Genomic DNA, 21,231 nt, shown 5'->3' on the forward strand with positions numbered 1-21,231 from the left:
GCGGTTCCCTCCGAGTCAGCCGGGAGCCGCCGCGCTTTCCCTCCTCCGGCCGAGTCGTTGGAGGTAACGCGCGACATAACAATGCCTCCGTGCAGCGGAATCCGGCAGGAGAGCTTCTCCACCTCGCTCCGCGTGAGCGAGGCTGCCGAAAGAATGTCTCCGTAGATGCCTCTGTACCGCAAGGCTGGGAGGAGCTTGCGTGGGTTTGATTGAAAGATGCGGTCTTACTCTTGTAGGCGAGACACCTTTATATCTGTGACTTCCACAAAAACTTAATTCAGAGTGTGAGAAATAGAAGGAAGAGAAAAGGCAGTGATGACGATGGTGACTCACCAGTGCAAGACATCGACACTCCCGAGGTAGCCAACGGTTTTTTCTAATAGTTACGTTAAATCTGTACTGCTGTGCCTGCTTCTGGGGATGGCTCCTGATTCGCTCAGCTTCTGATACGACAGAAGCAAACTGAGCTTTACAGTGCATTTGTTGTATTAAATGTGCAGAATCTCAGACAACTGCGGTGTCAAACTTTCCTTATGGTTTTTGGCTCCAGGATCCTGCTAGAAGTTGTTTTGCTACGTATTAACAAAATTACAGTCTTTTAAGGGTTGACGGGACACACGGGACTTCGGCTATAAATGCTTCTCTGCCACATTCCTCCAATCCTTTCCTTCCATGTGAAATGTGCAGATAGTACCTGTAGTTACCACTTAGTGTAGCTGGAAGTTTCTCAATGAGAGAGCTCTGGTTTTAGTCCTTGTTGGGACAGAGATGCTCAGGCAGTTTTGCTGAAAAGGAGCTGAGATAAGAAGGCATTTCTACTTGTCTTCTCTGCTGCAGGCCAGTGAAACACCACCCATTTTGGAAGTGAACTACTTTCAAACTTTTAAAAGCATTCACATTATACTATGAAAAAACTTTCTTCTTCCCACATGTGTGCTGGATTATTTCTGCTACAGTCTGTGTGTTAAGCGTTCATCAGAAAGCGTAGGAGAAGTGTTAACCTATCCTTACGGTCAGCATCAGCAATGTAGGTGATGAAACTTCATGCAGGAATCTCTGCCTGGAGGCACACGGCTCAAGCCTGAAGGCTCAGACTAAGAGGATTTTAGGAGATTGGAAGTAGTTTGATGCTGGGCTGTGGTTTTTGTCAGCTAAAAACATTGGATGGCATCTCTGAAAGCTCTCTGCGTGGCTTAAAGTAACTGTCTGGCAGAGTTGTAACTGCAGCTTTTGCCTCTCTATTTGCTCAGACAAGAATAGAGTACAACACAACTGATGGATATCCTTAGAACAGGAGAAAAGAAGTGTATTTTCAATGGTAGTAGTGCAGGAGAATAGGTATTTCTGGAGAGTTTTGGGGCAACAGCATGCACTTCCCATGTGGTGCTCTGTGCCTTAGATGCCCACCAGCCCCTGACCACCTGACCCTGATTTTGAATTGCTGTCCAGTTTACTGCTGACCATCTGTAGGGCCTTCTAGTTTCCAGCAGTAGATGTTAGAAGTGATTCGTACCGAGAGGCACTGATTTCCACAATGCTGCTATCTTGAGTATCAGGGCATGCCCGTCCTTTAACATATAAGGCAGGGTTGTATCAAGTCTGGCCAGGTCACCAGGAGTGCAGTGGCACTGTTGTTGCCTTAAATATTGCATAGTTGAGGCTGCTAGATGACTTTAAAATAGGAGTTAATGCCTTAGCCAGTCTTTAATGCAGGAAGTTTGGCGAACGCTGCTGTAATTGCAACTGACCTAACAGAATTTCTTGTTCAACCTGCTTTCTTAGCTTCCTTTCCTCCTCAGTCTTCTGATTAAACTTTCTTTTATGCTGTCAAGGAGGTGGGAGGGTAAGCTGTTGCTGGGAGAAGTGGCTGTTGATCTGAGTGCATGGGATTAAAAACTGAGCGAGTACTGGGTTGAGACTGTGTATTTATATCCCTGTGAGAAGCTTGTGCAATGCTGTGAACTGTCAGCTCACACTGAAAAATAGTTTTGGGCAACTGTGCCTGTGTACATAACTCCTCTGTTGTGCTTATTGTAGCAGAGATATTCCTGGAGACCAAGACCGGCTTTTTTTTTCTCTCCCACTTCAAGCCAAAAACCTTCATGTGCTAGACTTTTTCTTGGTTGTAATGCGTGCTATCTCATGGTGCAGCTATGCTGCTATATTTTATATGTAACTTGTGAAAAACTTCATGGCTGAAAATGAAATGCAGAGACCTCCTTTCGAATCAGCATCTTCATAGACGTTATGAAATTTGTTACTGTGCTTTGTGTCATCACTCTCAAAATGGGGAACAAATGACAACAATAAAAGAAAAAAACCAGAAAAGATTATAGTACTGTAAGTTCTAAATATTGTCTGCTGCTAACAGGAGAAAGAACCATACTCGGTAACATTAAGCTGCTCTGAAGCTGAATTGAATGGTTTTTCTTTCTCCTGGAAGGTGTGGAGTGGTACTTTTTCTGTCAAAATGAGCTCTACTGAGCTGACAGTCTATGACTGTGTATGTGCAGGTTTCCAGGATGATGAGGGAAATCTTATCAATTACATCAGGTTGCTTTCTTCCCCTTTCCTCCTTTTCTTTTAGGTTGATTTATATCAGTTACAAGTGAACACACTTCGAAGGTACAAAAGACACTTCAAGCTACAGACCAGACCGGGACTTAACAAAGCACAGCTTGTTGAAGTACGTGTGAGTGTTTATTCCATAATAGAAAATGCAATTTGCCATGGCATGCCTTGTGTTGGCTTTTTTTCCTGTACAATGTGATCCTTGCATGAAGTGCATATATAATCTGGGTTTTATGAGAGCAAAAAGGAGCTGCTTATCTAGCTTCCTTCACTGCCACAGCTCCTGAGCCAAGTAAAGCAGAAGAAAGAGCTCTTTCCAGGGAAGGGACTCTTAACTTTCAGGAGTGTGTGTGCTTCTTGAAAACAGTGAGCTGAACAGTGAGGTGACCTGTGCATCTTTGGATATCATAGAACTGTGGATTTCTTACCTGTGCATCAGCCACACCTTCTGCTTAAGTATCCTACTAATGATAACTAGAAATTGAGAGGTAGCAGTGAAGTTCTAGTAAGATCATGCTTGGCTTTAAAAAACTGATTAATATAGGCATCTGTTCGTATACAAAAAGTGCAAAACCTGAGAAAGTCTTCTATTGATCATTAATCTCATTTAAAAACTGGGCATCTGTTATCACAAAATAGAAGTTCACGAAATTCCTTTTTTATTATAAACATTTTTAAAAGCACTTAAGCTGTATGTGAGTACAGATGTGTGCATTTCTTCTGTATGGGAGTGCAATTTGAAAGTACTTTTGCGCTGCAAAGACACAAATATGTGACAGCACTGGTGACCATTTCAGCAGGGAGGGATAGCTGTCACCTTTTCATTTTTGTACTGTAATGCTCAGTTGTACTTCAGTGCAGACATTTTGTTGATCTCTCTACTAATTAGCACAGACTAATGCCAAGATTATTAAATGTGTGAGAGCTCTCCAGGACTGAGCTGTAGGAGTACAATGCTGCTGCCTCTACAATTAAGTATTTTAAATAATTCTTTTTCATGTGAAAGTTGATGCACAGATACATCCAGTTCTTGAATTAGCAGAACTGATTTGAAAAAGCACAAAAACTTTTGTTCTGTAAAACTGGCATTTCTAAGGAACTGCTTTAGGTACATCTCATGAGATGCTTGCAGTAGCTTATGTTTCATGTGCTGCTCCATGTGAATAGGCAAAGCTTCTGTCACATGCTTTGTTTGATTGACCTAAAGGTCTCTGTGAGCTGTAGCTGCAGAATTTACTGTCATTTACAGTGCATATGATTTCTTGTTACTTGCCTGAGTGTACAAGGGATTTTTTGCTAGCTGTTACTTGTAAGTCCAATTTAAAGGGCTCTGTCAAACTGTCTCTGTTTAGTTTTCACTTTTTTTTCCAAGGTATGTTTTGAAAAGCTTTCTAACTTGCTTATTATATTAAGTATTTATGCTTATGCCTTGTGGTAGATCAATGAGCAGTCTCGATTTCTCACTTCCTTTTGCTAATTTTAGTCCAAAAAAAGTATTCTGGAAAAAGCTGGAAAAGAGACTGGGGCAGTCAGTCCATCTGAGTATTTCCTTATAAAATTGACAGTCCTTTGTGCTGAAGGGGCAAAAAACTTCAAACTTCAGCTTTAATAGCTGTAAAGTTGACTTATTTAGCATGTATAGCATTGTGAATTTTTGTCATTGACACCCCTGTTTCAAAGAGCTAACTCTTCAGTGCTCATTCTTAAAAATTCTTGTATTTGGGACTTCCTTTTTTTTGTACACAACTTGATACAGGCCTCCTTCAGCCTGAGTAATTTGTGTGCCGTAGGTTCGTGATGGTCTATAGATGTTATATGCTCTGTATGCAAGGAGTGACTGCACAGATGTAAAGATACTCCTATGCTCCTTGGGAGAAATCTTTTCTTTTCTGATAATTTTCTGGGCATTTTACTTGAGAGATTGTGCTGTATTTGTTTCAGAGTACTCAATGAAACAGTTCCTTTCATACCTTACATATGACTACTAAAGGCTTTCGAAGGGAAGCAGGATTTCCTTTATCCTAAGTTGCTTGATCAAGCTTTTAATGTAGTTATATAACATTTCTGCATATAAGTGTTTAATTTCCTTGCATTCTTCCTTTGTAGATAATTGGCTGCCATTTTAGGACAATTCCAGTGAATGAAAAGGACACCTTAGCATATTTCATCTACTCGGTCAAGAATGACAAGAACAAACCAGATCTAAAGATGGATAGCAGTGTTCATTAGGCAGGGAAGATTGGGACTGAAACTCAGGCCACAAATCAAAAGACTGAGGGTTTTTGTTGATATGCAAAAGCTTTCTTTGTAACTTTTTCTCCCCAGAGAGTTTCTCTGTTTTATTTTTTCATAACCTTGATGATTTGTTTGAGAACCATCTCTTATGAAACAAATTTCCTCACAAACTATTTTAAATAAATATTACTGATATTGTTGCTCAAGTGGGTGTGTCCAACTTATTCAGTGTGTTACTTGTACTTCGTAGTTAAGCTTTGACTACTTATGTAATTATATACAAATATTTTTCAATTAAAGTGTACCAAGGATACATTTATGAATGTACTTCAAGTTCTCATGATGCAGTGCTGTCTTGAGGAGAAAAAAAAAAACACAAAACAAACAAAAAACCCTGAATTAGGGTAGATTTTTGCAGTGGGCTCTTTTTCTTGAGGTTAAAGGCTTTAACTGACAGTTGCAGTTATTAGGTGGGCAGAAATGACTGATCTGGTATCTTCTACTAGGCATGCTATTTCTTGTTCACTGCATGCGTTTACTCAGACCTGTTTAAAAACAACACACTAAAAGTAACAAGAGCAAAATATTATTTTAATTTGGTATCTTAGTAAAGTTTGTGATGTTAAAGACAGTGTTATGTATGATTTCTTGTATTTTCACTGTTAGCTTTGTGTTAATCTAAACATGTGGTACATGAAACATGATTTTCTTTTGCTTTAAACTGTGTGCATTGGCTGAAGAAAGGCAGGAGAAGAAGCTTAAAGAGGAGGAAGACAGCTTTAGTTAGCATTTGTTGCAGCTTCTGACCTTAGCAGATTTTCAAAAGCTCTTTCTTAAATGTGGGGAAAAATGAGAAAGTGGTATTTCTGTGGTCTCATCTGCTAGTATTAACCTTGTGAAGTTTTTTTGAAAGACATCACTGCAACCAAGATGCTCCATTTTGCTCTTTGACCTGTGGCACTCTGTTGCTTAAAACTGAATGATAATAAACCCAAAACTCAAACTGGCTTCCTTCTCAGGAGCTATAAGTACCCTAATTTCTTTCACTTACAACATCATATGTCTTTCCACACTGGGGTTTTGCACTGTTGGCCAAAGTTCAAGCTGGTTAGTGATACCAGGCTGGTGCGGGGTAAAGTTGGTAATCCTTTGGAAAGATGTTTCAGTACTCGTTTCATGCCAATTACTGTAAAGTTGTTTATGAAGTATCTTTTGCACAAGTTACATTTGTTATCTACACAGCATTAGTTGGAGAGACAGCCAAGGAACCCAGCACTGAATTGAACATGTGGAGGATAAAGGCTTTTTCTTTGTTACAGGATGGAGAACAAGGATGGGTGTTCCTGCATAGATTTGGCAGGGGCTGTAGAAGCTTTTTCTGGAGGGGAGGAGAGCGAGGAGAGACAACAATGAGCTTATATTGGAAATAGGTCCGTGGCCCTATGCTGCTGCATGTGGGAAGTGGCAAAACTTTTTTTTCATCAGATTATGTATTTTTCCACATCAATAATGGTAAAAGGGAAGTAACCGAAAATCATCTACTGACTTTACTACCCAGCTGTGCATCTGCCTTAATTTTTGTAGCTGTTGCACTGGAAAGCTATGAATGGCAGATATACACTACCTGATTGGCAAAGAAAGTAGATGGCACGACCCACAGAAACTACGTCCTCGCTGCTACGAGAAGCTCATAGAGGACTTTGCACAAAAGTGGATACTGTATGTTTTCTTAGCAGAAAACTGAATTTGGTAATTTTGACAATGCATTGCCAGATTCCCCATTTCCATCATCCTTAACTGATTATTTTATTAGAAGCCCAAATGACTCAGGAGTAATTATATGAACCAGGCTTTAAAAGCCTGATGATACAAGCTGTTTGTTTCAATAGTCTAAAAACTACTTGGCAAAAATAGTAAATGCAGATTTACTTGTAACTCTTACTATTGGTTATGTATAATTAATCTGTCACTGTGCATATCTAAGCATTATTTACTAACGGATGAAGTAAAACAGTCTTTGTGCTATTTCACATTTATATGTGAAATAAGTTTGGTGTGCTGGTGGTAGCAGTTTTCACGATGTGGTGTTGTAAGGTGATTATCATAGAGTCATCAAGGTTGGAAAAGGCCTCTAAGATCGCCTACTCCAACCATCAACCCATCCCCACTGTTCCCACTAACCATGTCCTTAGGTGAGCAGTGCACTAGTTCAAGGGGCAAGACAGTTACATTTGTACTACATGTTCCATGTTACTGTCCCATTCTCCTTCTAAGTCTTTCTGAATACAGATATCTATGTTCTATCACTGCTGTTGTAGTGTTTTGAAAGCTCAATCTTTAATGCCTCAAGATTTCAGATGCAATTAACAAATTAGACATAATTATCACTTATACGTACCTTAGTACTACTAATACGAATTTTGACTCTTTCCAGTGGAATTTTCAAATATGAGTAATGCAGACTAGTGGGTTTTGGTTTTTGCAGGCACCCAAATAAAAGTGGGAGCCTGAGTGCAGAAGGCCACATACTGATTAGCATTGCCTTAAAGCGGTGCTAACAGTGAAGCAGCAATAAAGCAATAGGAAGCTGCACTGCAGTGGATTCCGGCAAGAGTCACTGTGAAGGCTTAACCTTGATGTTCCTTTTTGAAAATTAGTTGAGAAAGTTGTGGTTATTAAAAGGATATATACACACGTGTGTGTATATATATATATATATATATATATTAGTTTTTTTTTCTTTTGCTAGGAGATAAATACTGGTACAATTATGAGCAGATACAGTCTTTCACATCCTTATGGAACTAATTAAGGCAGCTACCGTATCCAAAAGGAGAACTTCTTACATATTTCACAAAGCATAGAGAGGATGTTTTTCTCCTGTAGAAAGATAGTTTCTACAGTGTGCTTAGAGAGGAAGTTTATTTTGTTTTGGCTGTTGCTGGCTTTGTTTTTTCCCTTGAAAGCGTATTTTGTGATTGTGGAATGATGTCAGTTGTCCTCAGTGGCAGGCTCAATGTTGATCACTCACTGTTACAGGGGATCACAAAAGATATCTTCGGTCCAAAGAAAATCTCCCTGAAAGATATTAGATACTTAAATAATTATGAGAACTTTAACATGTTATGCATTTCCAGGGTTGGGTTTTTTTTCCAGGTTTTGCTAGGATGTGTATGTGATCACTGTGTTTATGGGATGCCCTTCCAGCAATGCAAATGCAGCTGCAGGTATGTATGAAGGCAATGTATATTTTTTCCTCTCCTCGCCTGGTTCAGAAACATTGGCAAAACTTTAATTGACTGATGAGTGTGCTGGCGTTCTAGCATGGTGTTGTAGCTTTGGGAGGGTAAATTTTATCAAATATTTGATATTATTAAAAAAACAACTCATGTGTATACGCATACTATTTAGTGCTGTTAGTTCTATGGGCAGACCTACAGAGTAGATATTCTTTATATCAAGGTGGGTGAAGATCTCCCTGTATATTTACATCCAAGTAAGAGGCTTTCTGGAGCTGTTCAAAGCTCTGTGGTTAAAGCTGGAAACCTGAAGTGTGCTCTTTGTGAGGGCACAGTATTTGGTGAAACCATTACTTATACCCTACTCTCAATTTGAATGTAAAGTTCCTATTTTTAGGAGTCATTGCCAGTTGGTTCAAATTCATTCCCATGCAAGAATGGTGCAACTTGCCTTTTGGATTTTAGGAGACTTGAGAATGTTGGACAAGAGGAGCTTGTATAGAAAGTCATTTCTGCTTGTTTATGTAATGCTATCACGTTATATTGTCCCTGAACTATTAGTAAGTTGTCAAGTTGATGTTTTATCTAAATTTCCTGGGGAAGGATGCATGTTCTTAGTGTAAAACAGCAAAAACCCCACATTGCGTGAGAATTTTGCTGTTCTGCTCTGTCAGCCAGCGGAAGAAGACAACGAAATCTTTTTCTCCTTTGCAGGTATTTGTGGACCTGTTCTCCCCCCATTTGCTTTACTGCTCTAAACAGCTGTCTTTAAAGAATCTTTTATTGGGCTGACACATCTGCACGTGCCTTAGAGTAGCATCGTCTGTTGTGTAACAGAAATCAAATGGCTTTGTTTATGATCCTGAAAACATTTTCATTGCAAAGTGCCGCGACTAAGGATCTGTAGTTCTCAGACTGAATTTAGATCAAAGTTACTGGCAGAAGAGTCAGAAGTTGGATAATTTAAATGCCAAATTCCCCTCTGCTGGGACGTGCAGATTTGCAAAGTATGCTGAGCATGTCCCGGGTGAGGCTCTGAAAAACAAACATCAAAAACTGCCAGTGTGTCAGGTAATCGGATACATCTTGATACAGTTTCAAGCCACCTGAAGAGATACACTTCTCTAAAATGATACTTTATTCCAGCAGTGGAAACTAGGAAATGATACAAATACAAGTGGCTGTACAGAACCCTCTGAGTTTCTGTGCAATTAGCGTAATCTTTGGTAGGACAAGGGGGAATGGTTTTAAACTGAGACGTGGGAGGTTTAGGTTAGATATTAGGAGGAATTTTTTCACTCAGAGAGTGGTGATGCACTGGAACAGGTTGCCCAAGGAGGTTGTGGATGCCCCATCCCTGGAGGCATTCAAGGCCAGGCTGGATGTGGCTCTGGGCAGCCTGGTCTGGGCTTAGCGATCCTGCGCACAGCAAGGAGGTTGAAACTAGATGATCTTTGAGGGCCTTTTCAACCCAGCCCATTCTATGAATCTTACTTTGGACAGCAGAGCAGTTCCTTGAAGTTGCAGTAACAGATGGTCTCACAGCCTTCTCCTTCCCAAAAGTGATCCTGCAGGCTCTCATCAACTTGCCGGAGGCTCGCCATGCCTTCAGGAATGCTGTGACAGCTGTGGTCATGCAGGACCCTCTTGTAGCACTTAGGCCGCCGGGAGGGCACTGTGTGGGCACCCAGGAGGGCACTCAGCAGAAGAAGAACTGAGAGCATCTTCATTTTTGGAAAGTTTCCTGTGCAGCAGTGCTAAATAGAAATGAGATACGTGACACGGATACAGCTGTTGGGTGGATCTCTTTCCCCAGTCTGTTTTCTATCTTACATTTTTCTGTCTTTCCTGTGAACTTATGGAGGCTTGAGCGTCTGTGTTGGAGAGTGTTTTCTCCTAGGAGATGAATAAGATTGCCATGGAATTGATATTCATTACTTTCTGTACAACCATGGGAATCCTATCGCTGGGAACTGAGGCTTCTGTTGCTGGCAATTTGTTGTTACTTGCCCTCTCACCTTGAGAAAATTGCTCTGAGTTGGCTGTGCGCTCTCAGTGATGTGAGTGAGCACATTGCTGGCTACCAAGGCAGGGAGAACATGAGTCTCGTAGCTTTCCAGGTGATTTTGGCTGGTTAAGAATGTTGAAATGAGTCACTAACTTAACATTAGCAGTATGTTTCCCCGTAAAAAAAAAATACGAGCATTCCTAGTTCTAACTATGGTAACATTTAGAAGGATTTTGTTGTCTTTCATTCCGTTGGCACATAGTTGATCCCTTTATGCTGCCACAGCAGAATTCTAGGCTGTTACATGTGGGTACAGGATAGGGTATTCTAAACTAACCTGGACATAATTAGCAGTAAAACACCCTTTGAGCAAAGACCAAAATAAATGCCAAGTTCAAGTGCCATAGCTTTTATCTAGGTAAGAAAAAAATAGGGCATGACAGGCATAGAGGTCACTCAGATAATTGAGTCGTGCTTGTGTTATTTTGTGGGACACTTGAGTCATTCTTGAAAAACAAACAATAAACTATTAAACATATACATTTACTGTACTTGCAGTATTTTTTCCTATGTAGATTCTTAATTACCATAGCTATCTTGCTGATACTCTGTTTCTTCAGCTGATGAATGGCAAGCTGGAGACAACTTAAGAAATCTGGCAATTTGAATTCATATTGGGGATCAAATGCTACAGTGATGCTCTTCAGTTATATTTTCCGTAAGATTTTGTGCAAACTTTTAACATCACTGACCCAATAAAGTGTTAAAAATTGGCTAATAAGTTAAGGAATACGATTACAATGATAATAAACTTTTATGTATTTTCAAACTTCCGTCGTAGGAACAAAATTAATTGAACAGTTCCTTCTAGTTTCTGTGAACTTGTACATGAACTTTTGCATAGTAGACTCCTATAAACTACTGGTAATGGAGCCTTGGGGATCTATTTTTGAATTGCCTTCGAGTGCAGTATTGAATAGCTCACTGTCTTTATTAGTTTTAGGCCTCAAAACCACTTCTCAAGTAAAGTAAAAATTGTTCTAACTTTGTCTGATGTTTCAAGTAAAGAATCTGCATTGTTATACTAATAACTTTGTTTTGTAGTAGAAATACTGCAGTTACGAGGGTTCTGCTCAGAGAATTGTAATGCTCAAAGAAGTTTGTGCTGTACCTCAGTAAACATCAGTGTTGAGGAATACAGTTTAACATTTTTCTGTTCAAATAATTGAACTTCATTATGTAAGTATTTAACGGAAGAAACATTCCATGCAAAAGAAATTTAGGAAACAGATGAGGTTTTTGTCTTTGTTTTTTGTGGTTGGATTATTCTGTGAGTTGCTCCCCTGAGGACAAGGCATTCATAATATCTTGTGCACGTTTTTTGTACTTAATTTGAATGAGGTTTTCCCTAAATGGAGTTTAGCTGGAGTGTTCATTTCAATCTGTTGCCAGCTGCCGATCTGCTCTAAATTAATAGGAACACATTCTGTCCCGAAAACTGACAGATTTTCTGCAGGCTGTCAAATTGCTGGATTCAAGAATCGTGATCTACAGCTGAGGATAACTCAGTATTCACTTTGGAGTGCAGGAAGGTGTTGCTATAGTGCATCATTGAGAACCGAGATGGATGGCTGCCAAAAGTGGTATTAGCAAAGTCATGTGCCAGTGAGCTGTGGATAGACAGCTTTGCTCACAGGCTGGTAATGCATCTTGCCTACTCAGTACTGCTGCTTTTCAGAACAGTACTTTATTAAAATTGTTATTGTTGTTTTTTTTTTTTTCTCCTGAATACTTCCTGTTTCTTTGTGGTTAGTAACTGAAAGGAAACTTTCAGTTAGAAGAACTTTCTTCAAAAGATTGGTCCTTTACTGTAAAAGAATGGTGCCTATTGGCAGGTGAAAGATTGTTAAGGACCTGGAGTGTTTCAGCAGTTCCCTGCACAGGGTCAGTGGTGATGAACCTGGCAGACCTTTCAGATGCAGAATCTTCTGTTTCCTGACAAACTGCTGTGAATTCTTCCAAACTACGGTGATGGAATATCACTTGATTGCTTAGGTAAACAGCAGAGCTAGAAAGTGCATATTTATATCAAAATGTATGTCAAAGACCTTATCTACCTTTGCTTAGAGGTCTTCTCTCATAAAACAAATCAGGGAAATTTGAACAAATCCGATCTCCAAAGTGACCCAAAGAATCATTGCCAGCAAATGGTGCTAGATTTATGCAAAGCCTTCAAAAAGCAGCAGTGCCAGCCAGTGCAAAGCCTGACCAGATTGCTCTATCAAAACCGTATCATTTCCAGTTCTAACAGAGGAGTTAAGCCATCTACAAATATTTAAAATGAACTCCTGGCAGTTGCAGAAATCCATTTTAAGGAGTTAACTCCATGGTTACTTTGACACAATGTAAGTAAAGTTCAGGGAAGAAGTTCAGCTGGACAAACAAATGCTTTGGAAGATTTAGAATTTTGCATGGAGCAAAATTCATTTCATTGGAGCATATGTGCTGTGATTCAGGAATTACTGTTATCCCTGCTCATTCAGCAGAGAGCATTTGAATTGTTCTGACAAGCAATTTGGCACCATCTCATAGTCAGAAAAAGACCAAGCAAACAAACAAACAAAAAAAACCAACCAAGTTTCAGCATCCAGATCTGTGAATTATAGGGTAATATTTCATGCAGATAGTGATGCTCTTTTCCCTGTGACAGTGCTGGGAACTCTGGTATGAGCAGTAGGAGACAGAAACAGGGAAAACTGAGGAATGGCACAAAAATATATGTCATAATGTATCTAGGAGATCCTAAAGGATTAGGAAAAGATGCATGTTTACAAGTTTTGTCTCTTAACTGTACTTTTCAGAGTTGTTATGCTTTTCTGTGCGTCTCCAGTTGCCTAATCCTAAAAATGAGCAGTAACTTTTCCCATACTGACGTGGCATATGATCTTTTCCAGTCAGTTCAGTGATGTGCTGGGTTAGCAAGCTGGCTAATTGTGCCTTAAAAAGTGAAGCAAATGTTATTATATGTATACATCACACTCTCTTTGTGTGTGGAGTTAAAGAGCTAAAAGCACCCACTTGGAATTAAAAGTCCTAATCATTTGTTATTTGTCAGGTTATCTTTCAGAAACACCTGCAATTCCTGGCTTCAACCTGTAAAAAGCAGAACTTAACATTGAATATTTCAGTGTTAGTGCATTATAGGTAGGCTTATTAGTACATTCATAAGAAGTCATTACACAAGAACTGCATAACTGATATTATTATAAAGAACTTTCTTCCATAAAAAAGTAGTCAAATCTGTTTTGCTTGAACAGTTGGTGCATTGTGAGGACTGCAGCTATTCCACTGAGGATGAATTTGGTGAATTGCTGCTTTGTAATTCCCATCAATACCACGATTCTTTCCAGAAAATGAATTCTCATTAAAATCTAGTTCTCTTAAAGTCAGCAATTTGTTGTGAGCGCACCTCTCTCTGCATTTACCAACTTTGCAATAATATTGAGTACAGGAAGGCGATGTAGCACATTTAATGGCTTTGGATGTTAATATCTAACATTCAACCTTGAAGAAGAGCAAGATAGGAAAGAAGGATCTTTAGCTGGATCATACCCACACATTTGTCTCAACTAACATATTTTGCCTACAGTGTATCTGATCTCCCCAGATCATCTTCTGTATGTTCCCACATATATTTCTAATTCTGCAGTCTTTAACTAGCACCAGAAGAACATGTGAACAGGGATAATTTCAGGAACTAGATGTACCTTTTTCTTCTGCTTCTCTCCTTTTCACTTTCTTAGCAGATGAATCTTTTCAGATGTACACAGAGCTAGAGCTGGAGGGGATGAGCAGAGGAAGGGCTGATGGAGGTGCTGGACAAACAGCCTTTTGTCTGGCCTGGCTTCTGTCTGTGAGTGAGTGACACGCTCACTGCTCCAGAGAGGCGCAGAGGATGGGCTTCAAGAACTGCCTCTTTCAGACACTGCCAACCTTGATGAGGGAAAGAACAGAGAGTGCATCCCTTCCAGCAGGAAGCACTTAGTCCATCCAGGACCTGATGGCAAGGTATCTCCTCAGTGAGCAAACCACAACACTGAGAATGAATGGAGAAAGTGCCCTGTGGAATACGTGCCCTGCTGTGCCACCCGAGCAGGGCTGTGCTGAGCTGGGCATGCAGCCAGCCAGCAGGCTTGTGTAATCCTTGCCTTTGAGATTCTGTTTTTTGAGACTGAAAGAATGGAGAACTGTAATTATTTTAGCCAGATTCTTCTATGGCCTACAATATGACACCGTGCACTGTGTTCATCACTGGCCAATGTTTAATCAAGAGGTAAAGAGTTACACTGAACAGTATTTCAGAGGAAGTTATATTAGACTAATATAACTACTCAAGTAATCCGATGTGATAAGAACACACAAACTGAGGTCCTTGAATAGATCTGAAGTATTAATAAGAAAGCAGTCTCTGGGGTAAACTCTGGGACTTGGTAGTGTCCTTCCATTTATCTTGCAGTTTGGTCTCTTTTGTTCTGGTCATCCTGTCTCTATTTCCTCATATGGATAGGGAAGTACAATTGTACCTTAGATTTTGATCTGCAGTTTTTTACATTGTCTAGTATCTAGTGCATCATTTTGGTTCTCCCATTTCTTTGTAAGGATTTGTAGTTCCATATTTTATTGGGCAGCTTCCAGTGGAGAGGTTTGTTAGGAGTGCGAATAGGTACCTCTGCTCAGCTGCTCCAGTTTGCAATTTAATGTCTTGATGCTGTGATGCTTGCAGCCTGAATGTCCCCTCTGAAAGGAGCACAAGCATCAGGGTATTCCCCTCCATGCTGCAGAAGGGAGAAGGATGTGTGCTTGTACCTCTGCAGGGCGCCTTTCCCTTTTCAGGATGATGAGATGCCTTGCTCTGTTTTTCTACAGTAATTCCTTTCCAGTGTGGATCCTAGCCCTTGCTGTTCCTGCTCTAAATGAAATTATTCTAATGCCTCTGTGAAGACATTGTGTCTCAGTTCCTGGGAAGGACCTGCTTGAACAGCAGACAAGCACTCTGAGGATGGGTCACTTTGTTTATAAAATGGAGTGAGTGGGGAGATCATTCTTCTGAAAGCATTCTGTTGTGCTTTGAGAAGAAACTGTCCTAACAAAAATATTGTTTTGATGGTGCATTGGTGCTCCTCCCTGCCCCTGCTCTGTAGCTCTATGTTTGATGTCTCTAGTCATTGCGAACATTCAGGAACAGGAAGAAATTTTCTCCCTCGTGGTGCATCTTCAGTATAAAAGTGGGAAGTAAATGTTTTAAGGAATCTAGGGGGTGAGATGCAACCAAAGGCTACATTGGCTGATATAGGAACTGCTGTCTAAGGTGTGAAAATTGAGATAGCTTATAGGAAAATGCATTGAAGAATGGGGCAGCCTCTGATGCTGGTGGCCTTGAAGAGAGCAAAGTGCGAAGCAGTGCTTGCAGATCTAACTTTTTTCTCATTTTTTCACTAATCTGTTGCTCCGAATATGTTTCTATACTAAATCTATCTTACTTCCTGTAGGACTGTCAAGGTAACTTAGTTGACTGTTAAATTCAACAAGACCAAGTGCTGGGTCCTGCACTTAGGCCACAGCAGCCCCAGGCAATACTAGAGGTTTGGGGCAGAGTAACTAGAAGACTGTGCAGAGGAAAAGGGCCTGGAAGTTTTGATTGATACTCAGATTAAAATGAGCCAGCAGCGTGCCCAAGTGTCCAAGGAGGCCAGTGGCATCCTGGCTTGTATCAGCAATAGTGTAACCAGCAGGAGCAAGGAGGTGATCATCCCTCTGTACTCAGGTCTGATGAGGCCACACCTCAAGTGCGTTGTTCAATTTTGGATCTCTCACTACAAGAAAGACATCAAGACCCTGCAGTGTGTCCAGAGAAGGGCAGTGGAGCTGCTGAGGAGTTAAAGCACAAGTCTTGAAGGGAGCAGCTGAAGGAACTGGGACTGTTTGGTCTGGAGAAGGCTCAGGGGTGATCTTATCACTCTCTACAACTCCGTGAAAGAAGGTTGTGTTGAGATGGGGGTCAGCCTCTTCTTTTTTTTATCCCCCGTGATGGCATCTGGTAGCTGCAAGAGAACTTTAGGGAGAACTTGCTTTTCCACCTTCTTTGATCTGTGTCTACACAGGATGGAGAGGATCATTATGAATCCTATTAAACTCATATCTAGAGACTTTTTATTTGTTTGCCTGCTGATCCCTGTTCTTGTCTGAAGAGATATGATAAAATACAAAGTACAGCTATTTGAAGGGGATAGAGAAGTGGTAGTAGCAATGGTCCGTAGAAGAAAAGGACAATGTCCCCTGGTAGAGTGAGAAGGAAGAACGAAAAGGCAGAACTGACATTCAGCTGCAAATGAGTGGCAGTCTCTGGTATATATAATGTTACTCTACATTGAATTTGTGTAACATGCCCTTGGGAAAATAATCTTTGCTTTTTAAGTACTCAGCATTCTGCATATACTTCACATTTTTAATGCAGGCCTTGCAAGTTTAGCTTTTTTTCTGTAAGCACAAATCGATTTGCAATTTACTGTATTCTCAATATTAACATGCAGCTTTTTGCAGGCTGACAGTGAAAAATACTAGCATTTTCTCCTCTCACGTTAAAAGATGCCAGGCAGCTCATTAATGCATCCAGTTTATGTGAGGAGATCTATAATGAACCCTAGAACCTGATTTTGGCGGCTGATTGTATGGGGCTGCTGAATCACGGCCTGAACCTCTAATTAATCACCTGATGTGAGCAATGAGTCAGCCACGGGAGCACAGGTGAAGGCAATTCACCTGTGCTGCAGGAAGGGGTGGAGCCTGGCTGCACCTCTCCTAGACCCATTTAAGAGCTGACTGCCAGCGGGGAAGGGTCTCTTCTGGAGGTCTGCTCCACTGGAGTCTATTTCACGAGCCCAGGATAGGGTGAGTGTTTTTCTTTTCCTACTCCAATATAATAATTACATCAGCCAAGCTCCTGGATATACTATACCATCTGTATATTCATTGATTGTACACTGATGCAATCTAAAATTTATAGTTGATGACTCTAGAGGAATGTACATATTGTAGGTATGCATAAAGACCTTGGGAGACTCGATACTGGTAGCAATGACAGTGCCAGTGCAACTAAGGCATTAATTGCTGTTATTATTTATTACAGGATTGTGGTTTGTAGGATGCTTTATGGTTGGTTTTCAGCATTAAGGCTTTTAAGCAGCCATAAAATCCTTACATAGTCGTTTTTGCAAATACATGTGTACTGCAAACACTGTAGCTTGCATCATAGCCTTCATGTACTCTTTTTCCATGGCTCGATGTCTATAATGTAAATCAAACACATTGAAAACACATTATTTTTACTTTGTGTAACTTTAACACTGTTTCCTTTGTTCCCCTGATTATTATGTTTAGAATATATTTGTGTTGTTAGATGTTCTACTGTTGCATTTGCAGTTCCTATATCTGGTAATATGCTTTGTACTTTGTATCTGCAGTAACCTGGGAAGTTCATTTGAATTTTCCAGATAAGAGTTCATTGCCTGTTTGAAGAAATCAAGCTCAGTAGCTGTTCATGCAATTTTTCTTCTGTCTCCTTGCCTCTATTGTGAGGTGCTGCTTTATTTCCAGTGGCTGTTCCCTCTGAAGTCCCAGAGCACGTCTGTTTCCTCTCTCAGTAATTTGACTTCCTTTTATTGCTGTTGGTTTTTTTCAACTTCTTCTGTAGTCTGCAAACCATGCTTGGTTAAAATACAAGACATACCATTGAGCTAATCAAAGATATCTTTTAGTGTGGTTCCTCAAATCAATTCCCTGTTGGCACACTCAGGCTGTTGCTTTTCTAGTAATGCAGAGAGGATGCTGTGTAAAGAGAACCTGCTGATGCTATGAACTGTCAATTCCAGACAGGCCTACCAAGTTAGTAATGGATGTGCGTATGTAATACAGCCCAGTGTTTCAGAGAAGCAAATGAATCTGACCATATCTTGAAAAAAATGGCTGTAAACTGGGAAACTATTCCCAAGTAACAGCTATCAGAAACACTTCGGTTCTCTAATGCACGGAAGTCCATACCTGGTCTCATTCATAGAATCATAGAACCACAGAACCACAAGGTTGGAAATGACCTGCAAGATCATCTAGTCCAACCGTCCTCCCATTACTATTGCTATGGCAAGCTACTAAACCATATCTCATAGCTCCTCATCCAGATGCCTCTTGAACACTGCCAGGGATGGCAACTCCACCATCTCCCTGGGCAGGCCATTCCAGTGCCTGAACACTCTCTGAGAGAAAAAGTTTTTCCTTATGTCTAATCTAAACCTCTTCTGGTATAACTTGCAGTCATTTCCTTGGGTCCTGTTTGTTGCCTGGGAGAAGAGGCCAAACCCCTCCTCAACACAACCTCCCATCAGGAAGTGCAATAAGGTCTCCTCTGAGCCTCCTTTTCTTCAGACTAAACAATCCCAGCTCCCTCAGGCGCTCCTCATAAGACTTGTGCTCCACGCCCCTCACCAGTTTCGTTGCCCTTCTCTGGACATGTTCCAGGGCCTCAATCTCTTTCTTGTAGTGAGGGGCCCAAAACTGAACACAGTACTTGAGGTGCAGCCTCACATGCTGAGTACAGGGGGATGATGACCTCTCTGCTGTTGCTGGCCATACTATTTCTAATGCAGGCCAGGATGCTATTTGCCCTCTTGGCCACCCGGGCACACTGTTGGCTCATGTTCAGCTGAGCATCAACCAACACCTCCAGGTCCCTTTCCTCTTCACAGTTATCCAGCCACTCATCCCCAAGCCTATAGTGCTGCATGGGGTTATTGTGGCCAAAATTCTTCATTGATTCAAAATGTCATATATATATATATGACTGTGTGTGTGTGTATATATATGGGGAGGGGATAACAGGGAGGGATACCTTTGCCTCTGACACCTGTAGTAATTTTAACTGTAGTTAAAGAAAAAAGAACACGGTGAGAACAATAACACACAAAAAGTATGTTACTTATAAGATCTAATTTCCCTTAATCTTCACTGCTGAGAACATAATACCTTCCTTACTTTTCAAGTCTTTGACTACCCCACTGACTTGTTTAACTGCGGCCCTAGCCAAGCTGCTCATCAGGGCTCTGCTCTGGGGTGTACCGGACCACTTGTTGCACAGGGAGGGTGGTGGGAACTTGGGCCGTTTGACCTGGAGAAGATGCTGTAACTGAGGGCTTGGCTTGTGAGTGTATATGAGCACCTGGAGAGGAGGGTGGTAAAAACATGTCACCACGGTCTTTTCAGTGGTGCCTTATGACAGGACAATTGGCAATGAGCACCAGATGGAAACCAGAAAATCCCATTTCAACATCTGAAGGAGCTTCCCTGAGAGGCAGATCAAGCCTGTGTAATCTTTATCCTTGGAGAAATCAAAAGTCCAGCTAAATGCCATCCTGTGCAACAGATTTGCTGAGTTTTGAGGTCAGGTACCTTGGCCTCAAATTCTCATATTACCATCGGAGCCCCTTCACAAAATTTGTTGTATTTTTTGCCACACTCATTTCCTGTTGTGTTGATATAGCCTCTGTTTATGTAGTATTCTACACACCTGAGTTCATATTTACAGTGTCATGTTTGTTTAACTTCTGCTAGAACTCTAGAGACCGTGCTATCTGGTCCCAGTGATGCTGTAGTATGTTTCTTTTTGTTTGTATATTGAGTACTACTGAAAAAAAAAATTACAGGACCTCTCTGAGAAATATCTGTTGAAGAAAAGTCATTGTCTCTAAGGGTAGACACAGTTCTCTTAGATGGAGACTGGAATATCTTCACATTCTCACTTTGGGATTGTGGTGTGAAGTCAGTGTGCTTTGCTGCTGGTAGGTATGGTGGAGGACATAAGGAAAGTACTGTCTGGATTCCTCTGTAATCAGAAATAAAGAGGAATTTTATTAAAATCATTTGGAGTTCTGAATTCTGAGTTCTGAATATTTAAGTCAAATCACCAGTGTCTTACATGTACAGGCTGCAGATTGCAGTCATGTAAATGACATTTAGAAAGACTGCTCCCTAGACTTTTGGGTAGCAGAACTACAAGTTGCAGTTGAAACCTTTTCTTCTTAAAGGATATTGGACTATGGCTCACCAGATACCAATCATATTGTCTTATCTGCGACATACATTTTAAATCAGCTTTAACTACAAAAAAACTGGCATTTACTGTTGCAGTTTGCTATCGTCATAACCCAGAAAAATCCACAAAGAAATGATATTTGAGGAAATACAAATCCAACATATTGACCTTTATTGCCGAATAGGAGCTAAACAGAGGCAATGAATATTCTTGTGCTGGGATAAAAAATTTAGGATTTCATATTATTCCCCCAGGTCGCCATGATGGCAAGATGTAATTTTCTGATGCTGTTTCATTTTCTCAGTACTCATAGACCCCAGTGAAACTGAAAAAACAAGTCATATACTGATGTCTTTTCGTGGCCTTCATGTCAAAAAAGAGTATATTTGTGCTTCTGTTTTCCATGAGGAAATGTTTCAACAACTCCTTCAAGGATACTTAGCTTACAGCTGCACTCCTGCATGTTTATTACCATTGCTGTAAACCAGGCATGTTCAACCCACGCCCCACATGCGGCCTAGCAAGGCTGGCAGTGCCAGTGTAACAGAAGCAGCTCTTCCCTGCCGGGTGGCCCCAGGCATGTGCCCATCCCTCAGCAACAGCCGAACAGTCAGTAAAAATCAATGTATATTTGCGAGACTATTTTCAGTCGATATAAATACATGAACTGCAAATTTTCTGGTTTATATATATAAAAGTGTATGTATGTGTAGAGTTGCAATCAGATAGTTAACTCAAAACTCTGATCGTGTCTCTTTACTGGACTTTCAAAATCCCTATCTTAGCAGAGAAAAATATCCTTCCCTTCATGATCACACTTATTTATGTCATCACTGTCTAGCAGTTTTGAACAATTTTTGAACAATTATTTTCAAGGATGAAGTACGGGAAGAGTAAAATTTCATCAGAAATCTCTGATGAACACTTTGAGACCTCACTAAGAATTGCAGCCATTGACCCAGACTTGCATGTTAGTTTCACAAAAACAAGGCCGAATATCCCACTAGTTTTATGGTTTTGTTCCTCCCCTTTTTTTC

The 21,231-nt window shown here is 40.6% G+C and overlaps 2 protein-coding genes across 3 annotated transcripts; one reads left to right on the plus strand and one right to left on the minus strand.

The window, feature by feature from the left end:
- The first annotated feature begins 81 nt into the window (after nt 1-81).
- Nucleotides 82-5,012, plus strand: SAP30 (Sin3A associated protein 30). Its single transcript, XM_010709863.2, has 4 exons — nt 82-132; nt 237-359; nt 2,588-2,686; nt 4,678-5,012. The coding sequence occupies exons 1-4, from the start codon at nt 82-84 to the stop codon at nt 4,798-4,800; spliced, it is 396 nt and encodes a 131-aa protein (XP_010708165.1). The 3' UTR covers nt 4,801-5,012.
- A 2,784-nt stretch (nt 5,013-7,796) lies between these two features.
- SCRG1 (stimulator of chondrogenesis 1) lies at nt 7,797-15,835 on the minus strand. 2 transcript variants are annotated; one of them, XM_003205533.4, is made up of 3 exons: nt 13,821-15,835; nt 9,540-9,802; nt 7,797-7,884 (listed from the first exon to the last, which is right to left on the minus strand). In XM_003205533.4, exons 2-3 carry the CDS (start codon nt 9,773-9,775, stop codon nt 7,830-7,832), a joined length of 291 nt encoding a protein of 96 aa, XP_003205581.1. In that variant the 5' UTR covers nt 9,776-9,802; nt 13,821-15,835; the 3' UTR covers nt 7,797-7,829. The 2 variants fall into 2 exon arrangements, with proteins under 2 accessions (XP_003205581.1, XP_019470186.1); XM_019614641.2 differs by lacking the exon at nt 13,821-15,835 and adding an exon at nt 9,879-10,460.
- Nucleotides 15,836-21,231: the final 5,396 nt, after the last annotated feature.

This window comes from Meleagris gallopavo, chromosome 4 (assembly GCF_000146605.3).
Source record: "Meleagris gallopavo isolate NT-WF06-2002-E0010 breed Aviagen turkey brand Nicholas breeding stock chromosome 4, Turkey_5.1, whole genome shotgun sequence".
Classification (NCBI taxonomy): Eukaryota; Metazoa; Chordata; class Aves; order Galliformes; family Phasianidae; genus Meleagris; species Meleagris gallopavo.

Coding starts and splice junctions, on each gene's coding strand:
- SAP30 (XM_010709863.2), top strand. CDS start 82: ATGCCTCCGTGCAGCGGAATCCGGCAGGAGAGCTTCTCCACCTCGCTC. Junction 133..236: donor GCTTCTCCACCTCGCTCCGC/GTGAGCGAGGCT, acceptor TTACTCTTGTAG/GCGAGACACCTTTATATCTG. Junction 2,687..4,677: donor ACAAAGCACAGCTTGTTGAA/GTACGTGTGAGT, acceptor CTTCCTTTGTAG/ATAATTGGCTGCCATTTTAG.
- SCRG1 (XM_003205533.4), bottom strand. CDS start 9,775: ATGAAGATGCTCTCAGTTCTTCTTCTGCTGAGTGCCCTCCTGGGTGCC. Junction 7,885..9,539: donor GAACTGCTCTGCTGTCCAAA/GTAAGATTCATA, acceptor AATATCTTTCAG/GGAGATTTTCTTTGGACCGA.